The sequence below is a fragment of the Papaver somniferum genome, chromosome 5 (genome assembly GCF_003573695.1).
Source record: "Papaver somniferum cultivar HN1 chromosome 5, ASM357369v1, whole genome shotgun sequence".
NCBI classification, from domain to species: Eukaryota; Viridiplantae; Streptophyta; class Magnoliopsida; order Ranunculales; family Papaveraceae; genus Papaver; species Papaver somniferum.
Window position 1 is genome coordinate 160613192 of NC_039362.1, and position 12315 is coordinate 160625506.

A 12315-nucleotide genomic window follows, 5' to 3' on the forward strand; every position below is an offset into this window, starting at 1 on the left:
AAAGTTCATGAACCGATTCAAGTGAATCAAATCATCTTTGCTTCAATTGTGTCTTGTGTAGTACATAAGATTTCCTTGCAATTGAACAACTCTCAAACTATTTCATTTGAGTCACTTGAACTAGTTATGGTGAAGAAAAATATGGTTGGTATGAAATGCTCATATGGCTAACCTTTTGGTTAACTATTGTTGAACCAACAATGTACACGTTTGGGTACGGTTAACAAACTTAGATGCGTGCATTTTATTTGTGTATAACAAGATAAGTTTTTGATCTAACGGTTGAGACATATTAGCTTGAATCTAAATCAGGTTTTCATCTAACGGCGGATATTATTTGCTTTGTGACCAAGGCGAAACCCTGGTTTGAAAGACTATATAAGGGGACATCTAGCAACTCTGCAAAACTAATCTCCACACCTCACGTGTGATACTAGTTTGCGTGCTAGAGTCGTTTCTCCTTTAACCTTTGGTTTTCTTCTTCTAAAATCATGTTAACGACTTAAAGACTTCATTGGGATTGTGAAACCAGACCGATACTACTTTTATCGTAGTTGTGTGATCTTATGTTGCATCTTCTATCGTACGAGTACAATCAGATTGATTGGCTTGAAATTAATATCTCCGATAGGAAAGATATAAAAAGTAGTCACAAACATCTTCGTCTCATTATTTGTGATTCCGCAACATCTTGATTAAGATTATTGTGAGGTGATTGATTTATCTAGGCTGTTCTTCGGGAATATAATACCGGATTATCAATTGGTTCCTGTTCACCTTGATTATTATCAAAAGACGGAACAAAAACTTTAGGGTTTTTCTGTGGGAGACAGATTGATCCTTTGATAGACTTGTCTGTGTGAGACATATTTGTTTATTGTCAAAGCCTACGATTTTGGGTCGTAGCAACTCTTAGTTGTGGGTGAGATCAGCTAAGGGAATCAAGTGCGCAGTATCCTGCTGGGATCAGAGGCGTAGGGAGTACAACTGTACCTTGGATCAGTGGGATAATGATTGTGGTTCAACTACAGTCCAGTCCGAAGTTAGCTTGGAGTAGGCTAGTATCTGTAGCGGCTTAATACAGTGTGTGTTCAATCTGTACTAGGTCCCGGGGTTTTTCTGCATTTGCGGTTTCCTCGTTAACAAAATTTCTGGTGTCTGTGTTATTTCAGTTTCCGCATTATATTGTTTTATCTTTATAATTGAAATAATACAGGTTGTGTGTTAGATCATCAATTAGAGTAATCCAACCTTTGGTTGATTGTCATTGATTGATCCTTGGATATTGGTCTTTGGTACCATCCAAGTTATTCCTTGTATTTGATTAGTACTCGCAGTTTCTGTTTGAGGAAATCAAATCAAGAGAGAGAGATATAAACTCATTGATATACTTTTAATTGATTGAGTCTTGTTGATTCTCTTAAAAGTATATTCGAGTTTTTTCATACAGATTTCTAAGCGAAATATTGGGTGGTGTTGTTAGACCCCCGCTTTTTCAATTGGTATCATAGAAGGCAAACACGTTCAAGACCTCAAAAGTCTGTGTTTGTAGCGATCTGACTCTATGGACAGAGGTGTTATCTCTATTAACGTACCACAAGTATTCGATGACTCTAATTACTTATGGTGGAAAATTGTTATGCAATCTTTTCTTCAAGCGCATGATTTTCAATCGTGGGTATATGTTGTTAATGGCTATGATGCTCCCGTTGTGGCAGTTGGAGATGTATAAGTTCCCAAGAATATTGTTGAATATAATCCTGCCAAGATACTTGCTGCAAAGAAAAATTCCTACGTTTTGAATGCCGTCATACATGCCATTACCCCAAATCTTCAGTACCATGTGTCAAATTGCACTAGGTCTAAAGATGCTTGGGATATCTTAGAAACCGTATTTAAAGGTAACTCCAGTGAAAAGGAAGCTAGGATCCAAAACCTTAATTCCTATTGGGAGAACCTTTGTATGGCAGATCAAGATACATTTGATGATTTTAATCATAAAGTGTCTGAAATTGTTAATGCATCTTTTGCATTGGGTAAGACTATTCCTGAAAAGGACATTGTGAGGAAAATTCTCAGATCGCTGCCATCTAGATACGAGTCTAAGAAGCATGCCATCGTTGAGGGAAATAACCTTGATAATCTTTCCAGAAATACATTGGTTGGAAAGCTAAAGATCTTTGTTCATGAGCATACATCCAAAATCGGAAAGGATGTTGCCTTTAAAGCACAGAAGAACACTAAGTTACTTGATAAAAGTAAAAGTGTTTATGTCTCTGAGGATGATCAGTCTGAGGGTGATTTTTTGGATGAATATATTGATAAATCAGTCTCCTTGATCACAAGACAGTTTAGGGATCTTCTATTGAAGAGAAGTAAACGGTTTTCAAGAGACAAACCTAGGTCGTCATATAAACCTCACAATCGCGTCCCTCCTAAAAACAGGGATGCTGACGAGGCTGATGACGAGGATATGCCACAATGCTTTAAGTGTAAAGGTTTTGGTCATTTTGAAAACGAGTGCCCAAATCATAGAAAATACATTGGGAACAAAGGTCTTGCTGTAACACTTGATGAGATGTCTGAGATCTATGATTCTGATGAAGATAGGAAATCAAGTGTTGGTCTTCTATGTGAAAACATTAATTTTGATAATTGAAGCAATACATATATCAACCTTGATGGTTTCGGTAAAGAATAGAATCCAATCAAGCTGGAATAATCAATTGACCCATCCTTAGGAAACTCTGGTTGTAATGTTTCAGGATCTATTACGTGTCTGACTGCTTTTACACCACAGATGCCTGAATACTATCCAAGTTTGATGTTCTCGTTTTGTTATCAGAAGGGTCATGAACTATCAAGATGTTACAAGTACAAACATCAAGTGAGGCATGCCAACAAACTTCAACGAAGATCAAATCGATTGGCAAGGAAGTTTAAACTTGCTCAGAAGACTGCTGAGGTATGTAGGATTTTATCTTCGTCTAAGAAGTTGGTTTTCAAAGACAAAATAAGACCATTAGAGAAGAAGGTATGGTCAAAATGCTTTGATAGACAGAAGTCCGAGGATTCCTCTCTAGAGGAAAATAGTGGACAAATTGTTGTTCACCACAACACAAATTGATTGTGTTGTTTGATAAATCGCTTTTATAATTGAAATAATACAGTTGTGCGTTGTTCAATCAATTAGAATATCCGACCTTTTGGTTGTTGATTTAAATTGATTGACACTTGGATATTGGTCTTTGGTACCATCCAAGTTTATATCTCTTGTATGTAAATTGAGACTCGCAGTTTGCTTGAATAAGATTTAAATCGAGAGATAGAGATTTAAACTCTTTGATGTACTTTTATCTTGATTGAGTCTGACTGTCTAGTTGATTCTCTAGAAAGTATATTGGAGTTTGTCCATACAGATTGAGTCTGACCGTCTCCTTGTATTCTTCTGTTTCAGAATTTCACAAACTTTACAAGAAATCAACAAGTTCCATGTGGTTTTGTGTTCAATTGCCCTGTAAATTTTAAATATTTCCAATTTAAGGGAAATGGATCTCAATTTCTTCTCTACCTGTATTTACCAAACATAAAAAATATATAGGAAAAAAAAATCCAATTCTCTCCAACTAAATATGCTCTAACAGGGGGTAGCCAAATGAGATTTCTATAGACTTTGATAGATTTTTTATTTGAGTACTCCTGAGATTCTCTGAAAATCTAGAGATATCTAGTGATTTTCTGAGAGTATTTTAGAAAGTCTTTGTGATTTGTAGAGACAGAAAAATGAGATTTGTAAAGAGTCTCTGTGATTTATAAAGACAAAAAAATGTAAAATATCTAATCAAAATTTCAAAACTTCGACCGATTACTTTATTATGTACGTTGTAATGTTAATAAAAGTACCATGAATACCTAGTAAAATATGTGTTTATATTCAAAATAAATCTCACTGTTGTTCTGTGTTAGTTTTCATTCTCTTTTTTTCATCTTGTACATGTAAAACTAGGTGTATTAGTGAAAACCAGGATTATTAATAGATATTAGGAAATATGAGATAAATTTTAGCTTATTTTATGTTATATTAGGAATCAAATGGCTTGACAAACAAATCTTGATATATTGAGAACCAAGTCTTGTAATTGTATAAATACCTTGATTGATTAATGAGAAGAGAGACATGGTCTCGTGATCTAGGTTCAAACCCTTAAAAAAAATCTTCAATTTCTCTTTAAGCGGCGATGGGAAAAGAAGGAGAGTATGATCTACACTCATCAACACATATAGTGAAGAAAGATCTGGTGTATCATCTAGGATCTAGTGGTGGTCCTGGTATTAGCATTGCCCCGATCATATTAAGAGGAAACACAAGTAATTATGATATTGTTGTAAAGCTTTGCAACCATTGTAACCAAGAGGGACATTCAGAAGATGGGTGTTTTCAATTGATTGGGTATTCTGAACGGTGAGGAGATCGACCTCGTGGTGGTAGAGGATATGGAAGAGGTGGAAAAAGCAATGGAAGCACCAACCCTGTTTGTGAAAATAACTTTAGTTTATCAGCTAGTCAGCAGTCAAATAATACGGTACCTACAGATGGAACTGGATTAGTTAGAGTGACAACAACTCAACTTCAACAAGTGCTTGTGTTTTTGAATTCAAATAAATCAAAAATCTAATTACAATATAAAAAGAATCGTGATTCCTGGATTGTGTGGATACAGGGGCCAAAAATCATGTCACGTGTAATTTAGATGACATGATAGAAGTGCGGAAAATTAAGAATTATTCAGTAGGTCTGCCAAAAGGAAAGTCTACGAACTCTGATAAAATTGGAATAGTTATCCTTCCTGGTGTTTTGAGGCTTGATAATGTTCTTTATATGCCTTAGTTAACATGTAACTTAATCTCGGTCACTCAGATGAACGACGAATCTTTTTTTGTTGTGCACCACTAACATATTGTGTGTTATACAGGACCAGTTGACGAGGAAGATGATTGGAGTGGGTGAGAGACAAGATGGACTATATTTATTTCGTGGTGTACCTCCAGTTAAAGTGTTAGCAGTTAGTGGGTATCCGTACGAGATGTGGCATCAACAAATTGGCATCCTTCGGAAAAATTTCTATAGAAGATATCAGCTGTGAGTATACTTTTTTAAAAAAAATAATACATCTTGTGATATTTTTCCACGTGCGAAGCATCGTAGAAGTAGTTTTCATGTTAGTCAGAGTAAAACTAGTTGTTTATTTGAATTGGTTCATCTGGATCTGTGGGGCCCTTACAAGACACCTTCGTCTTGTGGAGCTCATTATTTCTTGACAATAGTTGATGATTTTTCAAGAGGTGTGTGGATTTATTTGATCAAAACCAAAACTGAAGCAGAATTGATGTTTCTTAATTTTGTTACTCTTATCAAACGTCAATTTGACAAGGAAATCAAATATGTTAGAAGTGATAATGTGACACAGTTTAATTCTTTATGCGAGTATTTTAAGTCTAGTGGTATGATATTTGAGACATCTTGTGTTAGTACACCGCAACAAAATGGGAAAGTTGAGAGAAAGCATCAACATATAAGGAATATAGTAAGAGCTTTGAGATTTCAATATAATTTACCAATAAAATTCTGGGGGAGTGTGCATTGACGGCATCATACTTGATTAATAGAACACCAACACCTTTACTTGAAAATAAGACTCCATACGAAGTTATGTTTGGAAAATTTCCTTTGTATGATCAGTTGCGAGTATTTGGGTGTTTATGTTGTGTACATAATCAAAATAGAAACGGTGACAAGTTTGCAAGTCGAAGAAGGAGATGTGTGTTTCTTGGATACCCATTTTGTAAAAAGGCATGGCAAGTTTATGATTTGGACACAAAACAATTTTAAGTATCAAGAGATGTAGATTTTTATGAACTTCGGTTTCCATATATCAATCCAAATGATGGACAGGCTACCAATATTGCTACATCAAGTGATGAAATATGTTGGAGTGATGATGAGGATATGGAGGAGTTTCCGTCACCTAGACAGCCTGCTGAACATCAATAGCGTAAGCAACATCAACACAGACAAAGTAGTGATGAACCACAATCCAGTTCTGGAAGTGAAACCGAAATAGTAGAGGAACTTATACAAGAACAAACGGAGGAGAATGAACAATAAAATTCACCTCATTTTAGTGGTGATAGTGGAAGTAATAACAAGCATAGGTCATGGTAGATAACAACATCAGTGAGATGGGTAAAGGAAAGCGTCAAAAATTCCTTCTAGCAGACTCGAAGATTTTGTGACGCATACAGTACTGGAAATTACTCCATCTTCAACTCAATATACACAATCATCGACCTCAGGTACATCTTATCTTTTAACATATTATGTTAGTTGTGACCGGTTTTCTGTTGTACACAAAAAATATTTTGCAGCAATAACTGCAGAAAATGACCCCAAGAGCTTCAAGGAAGCTTTGAAACATCCAGGATGGCATGAAGCCATGGCTGGAGAAATACGAGCCACGGAAGAACAAGGAACATGGGAATTTGAGGAGTTACCACCTGGGAAGAAGGCATTAGGGAGAAAGTGGATTTACAGAGAGAAGCGAGATGAAAATGAAAATTTGATACCTGTGAAAGCAGGATTGGTGATTTTTAGGAATCATCAAGTTGAAGGATTAGATTACAATGAGACCTTTGCACCAGTGGAAAAGATGACAACAGTTCGTACTTTTCTGGCAGTTGCAGCAGTTAAGAACTGGGAAGTGCATGAAATGGATGTACACAATGCGTTTCTTCATGATGATTTGGAGGAAGAAGTGTATATGTAGATACCTCCGGGTTTTTCCAAGGAAAATCCTAATATGGTTTATAGAATTAAGAAATTGTTGTATGGTCTAAAACAGGCACTAGGTGTTGGTTTGCAAAGTTATCAACAGATTTGAAGAGTTATGGCTTTAAACAGTCATATTCAGATTATTCTCTCTTTACAATGACAAAGGGAAAGATGCAACTTAATGTCTTGGTTTATGTTTATGATTTGATTGTGGCAGGCAATGATTTGGTTGCACTTCACAACTTTAAAACTTATTCGGGACAGTATTTTAGAACGAAAGATCTTGGATTTAAAATACTTTCTAGTTCTAGAGGTGGCACGTAGTAAACAAGGATTCTACATATGTCAGAGGAAATATTCACTTGATATTATCATGGAGACTAGATTATTGAGAGTAAAGCCTGCAGAATTTCCAATAGAAACGAATCATCGGCTGGCATTAGAAAAAGTCAAGATACTAGATGATGTGGAAAAATATAGACGATCGGTGGGTCGTATGATTTATTTGTCAATGACAAGACCTGATCTTGCATACTCAGTGCATATTTTATCACAATTTATGCAGCAGCCAAGGGTGGAGTATTGGGAAGCAGCTTCTTGTGGTTAGATATTTTGAAAAAGAGTCCTGGACAAAGAATCATGTTGCGTTTTGATAGTTACTTTTGTTTAGAAGGATGGCGTGATTCAGATTGGGAAAGTTGTCCATTATCAAGACGTTCATTAACATGTTGGTTTGTGCTTCTTGGTTTCTCGCATGTGTCTTGAAAAACTTAGAAGCAATATACAGTTTCTTGTTCATCAGCAGAAGCATAATACAGATCTATAGTAGCGGTAATATGTGAATTGAAATGGTTGAAACAGTTAATTGGTGATTTATGGGTTCATCATACTCATGGGATGAATCTCTTCTGTGATAGTCGGTCAGCATTATATACTGCTCAAAATCCAGTATTTCATGAAAGAACAAAACATATAGAAGTAGATTGTCATCTTATCAGAGATGCAATAGCAGGGAAGATTAACCATCATATACTCTTACAACGGTGTAACTGGCAGATATTTTCACAAAAGTGTTAGGGAAAGCTCAGTTTAACTTTCTTTTGTCCAAAATGGGTATTCGAGATCTCCATACTCCATCTTGAGGGAGAGCATAAAATTCTCATCGTAATCAACACATAAACAATTACTCCAATTTTTTTTAAATATTTCCCATGGAGGATATATACTCTAATCTATAAAAATTTGGTACATCCCAAGTAAATTACAGTGGGATTGATAACTTTTCCTACAATCTAGAAACTAAAAACTAGGTCATTTATTTATTTTAAAAGGTGTCAATATGAGTAGAATTGGAAAAAATTTAACTCTCATTGATGTTCCTTAATCTGCGTGAAAAACTCTGTAACATCAAGTAAAATAGAACCGAGGGAGTAGAAGACTACATTATTTTATATTATCAATTTGACAATAAACAGATTAATAACTACAATTAGATTAGAGGATGTGGAAATTAGTCACCCCTGCCTTTTTCTTTATAGCAAAGTTAACTTGGGGTACTCTTGTTCGTGATGAGAAAGTGATGTTCACTATAAAAGAATTAAATGCTTAATTTGCACCACCTAAGTACTTTGTAGTTGTAGAAAAATGCGAACTTTAGCAAGATAGGTAAAATGAAGAGAAAGGCAAGTGATGAGGAGGATCTAACAAAATTTCAACTAACGTTATAATGGGTACCAGAATATATAATTGATGAATAAGAATCCTGATATTTGCTTACCTATACAAAGCTATTGATGTCAAATGTTTGGACTTATATTACTGAAAGAAAGTTCCTAAATAATGCTTTGTCGGCTATGCTGACTCGGGCTTACCTTCCAACATAGAAACTTCTCCATTTCTAACTGTGAAATAAATTTCGAAGGTATTTTTATTTTGGAGGTATTCCTTTTCAACCAATAAACCATCCTACATTAATAAATTATCGTATAAAGTTGGGTAATAAGTGAGACAGGTGACGAAGCGCTTGACAAATAATTGAAACACTAATGACATTTGACAATGACGCGGGAATCATGTTGCATGAGATTGCATCAGCCTTGTTTAGCAAATGCATCTGCTACCGTGTGGAACGATTGCACAAACAAAAATACATAAATAGACATGAAATGGTACGTCTTGATGAATAACTATTCCATAGCTAGCCTGTCTCGCAAGTAAGGTTAAGTATGTTCTGCGGTGCGCCGAGATGCTTCGTCACAATTAATAACAATGTTTAGCGTATCCGATCATGTTCGAGGATCACTTTTTTGGAAAAAAAAGAAGAATATTTTTGAATCACTTAGATTCATTAATTGGAAAATTCGTGGAATTCAGTAACCCTTATAATAATTGTGTGTTTATCTTTCAAACAAATGGAACACGAAATACGATGTTTTCCTTGTCCAGGAAAAAGTTGATGCAAGTTTGATACCCAATAATCGCATTAAAATCTTTTATATATGTGTGATGTAAGATTATCCGATTAGAGCCTTTTTCTTCTTAATACATGGCGTCTGAATTGAAATCAGAACACATCGATCCATCCCATATTCCCATCCCCTCCAATACTATTTTATAGAAAAGGGAGCCACCTAACTAATGGTATGGGAGACGAAATTAAACCGTCTCTAATCGAAAGCAAGACTGTCTCGTTATGCGACTAAGTAAAGAAAACATGATCCTAATCTTTGTGGTCAAGTAGTCATTATTAATAGCAAAACAATGAAAAAAGAAGCATGATATACCCAATACATTTATTTGACTCTACTTTCTGTACTCTCCTAAAAGATATGCATCATGCATGCGGAGACCACAAAATTAAGATTGCGGATTGGGTTTAACAACAATATCTCCTATTAATCTAATGTTATCATCGTCTCTTACTTAATCATATCAGATACTAATTTACAGTATCTTATCATTAGTGGAATTGGATATTTTAATGGAGTGAGTTGGGCAACTAATTGTCCATGGGAGGGATTTCTGGAAGGAAATCTAAAACCATGATTATTTCGTGTAACCAACAAACTTTTAAATTCTTAGCAGAAATCATTTCAACTCATTTTAAGTACTATGGCGTTTTACCTAATTTATTTCCTTAATAAATTATACATGAAATAACTTATCATTAAAAAAAACCGCATGCAGGAAACATAGAGGCCATGCCGAAGAAGGAACCCTACCAATGATGCATGTTCGATTCTGGCGAGAGAAAAAGAGAGATACGATGGTGTCACGATTGATAATAATAATTTGGTGTGTTTATTCTTATTCCATAAACATATATTTATACAAGCCAAGACTTGGGACTCAAGAAACAAAGACTTTCCTAACACACATATAATTCCTTTTCCTAAACCATATCTAAGACTGTCTATCCGAGTCTTAAACAAATTCCACCTTTAAGAGACTTATATATGGAATACTTTCCATATCAGTCTCAGATACGTGTCTTAATACCCCCCTCAAGACGGAGCATGCAAGTCACAAATGCCCATCTTGGACAAAATTCCATGAAACTGAGCTTTCCCTAATGATTTAGTGAAAATATCCGCCAATTGCACTTTGGTAGGAGTGTAAGAAGGTGATATAATCTTCCGCAATATTGCATCCCTGACCAGATGACAATCCACCTCTATATGCTTGGTACGTTCATGAAAAACTGGATTTTTAGCAATGTATAATGCTGACTGACTATCACAAAGAAGACTCATTCCTTGTGTATGTTGAACTCCCAAATCTCGGAGTAATTGTTTTAACCATGTCAATTCACACGTTGTTGCCGCCATCGAGCGGTATTCTGCTTCAGCTGAGCTACGTGACACAGTGTGTTGCTTCTTAGTCTTCCAGGACACTGACGATTCTCCAAGAAGTACAAACCAGCCTGTTAGAGTGCCCCTAGTTAGAGGACAACTTGCCCAATCTGAGTCACACCAACCTCTCAAGTTTAGACTACTATCCGAGCGCAGCAGAATTCCTTGTCCAGGACTCTTCTTCAAATATCTAACCACAGGCAGTGCGGCTTCCCAATGCTCCAATCTAGGTTTTTGTATAAACTGAGACAAAGTATGTACAGAGTAAGCAAGATCTGGTCTTGTGACTGACAGATAAATTAGACGTCCAACCAGTCTTCTATATTTCTCCACATCATTGAGCAACTCACCTTTTGCCAAAGAAAGACGATGATTCGTTTCCATTGGAAATTCCGCAGGTTTTGCTCCCAACAAACCTGTTTCCATAATAATATCCAACGCATATTTTCTTTGGCATATGTAGAAACCTTGTTTACTACGAGCCACTTCCAAACCTAGGAAGTATTTTAATTTTCCCAAATCTTTCATCTTAAAACATTGACCCAAGTATGTCTTAAATTTTGTAAGCTCAACTAGATCATTACCTGCAATAACCAAATCATCAACATACACCAGTACATTAAGTTGCATCTTTCCCTTAACCATGGTAAAGAGAGAATAATCTGAGTATGATTGACGAAACCCATAATTCTTCAATGCGGCTGACAATTTTGCAAACCAACACCGGGGAGCTTTTCGTAGACCATATAAGGATTTCTTCATCCTACACACCATATTCGGATTACCCTTGGCAAACCCAGGCGGTATCTTCATATACACTTCCTCCTCCAAATTTCCATGAAGAAATGCATTATGTACATCCATCTGATGCACTTCTCACTCTTTAGCCGCTGCAACGGCCAGAAACATACGAACAGTTGTCATGTTCGCCACTGGTGCAAACGTTTCATTGTAATCTAATCCTTCAACTTGATGATTTCCAAAGATTACAAGTCTCGCTTTTAATCGTACCAACTTTCCGTTCTCATCATACTTTTCTGTATAGATCCACTTGCTGCCTAGTGCCTTTTTACCCGGCGGTAACTCTGTCAAATCCCATGTACCTTGTTCTTCCAATGCTCTTATTTCTTCTGCCATTGCTTTCTTCCATCCTGGATACTTCATTGCTTCTCTGAAACTTTTAGGCTCAGACTTTGCATTTAGCGCTGCAAGATAAGTTTTATGTACTGCAGAAAACCTATCACAACTAACATAATATGTCAAAGGATAAGGTGTACCTGAGGACGACGATTGTGCGGAATGATGTTGAGATGGACTATTTTCTCAAATGGTGTGCGTCACAAATCCTTTGAGCCAACTAGAAGGAACCTTCTGACGCTTACCCTTACCCATCTCTTCTTCTGCTGTCACATCTTTGCGACTACCAACATCTTATGTAGCATCGACATCCCCTTCAGTCGGTTCTGGAGTAACTTCTTGTGTGTCTGCGACTGCGTCTGCGACCTCACCTATGCTCGTGACTGAGCTATCCTCATCATCGCTCCAACTCACATCTGGACTGGATGGATGAGTCCATGTCACAACACCTTCTGTATCCGTCTCAATCGAGTCTCCATAACTCGACAGATCCTTGAC

General features: G+C 36.3%; 1 protein-coding gene across 1 annotated transcript; it reads right to left on the reverse strand.

The window, feature by feature from the left end:
- Window positions 1-11556: 11556 nt before the first annotated feature.
- LOC113279956 (uncharacterized mitochondrial protein AtMg00820-like) lies at window positions 11557-12072 on the reverse strand. Its single transcript, XM_026528588.1, has 2 exons — window positions 12063-12072; window positions 11557-11906 (listed from the first exon to the last, which is right to left on the reverse strand). Exons 1-2 carry the CDS (start codon window positions 12070-12072, stop codon window positions 11557-11559), a joined length of 360 nt encoding a protein of 119 aa, XP_026384373.1.
- Window positions 12073-12315: the final 243 nt, after the last annotated feature.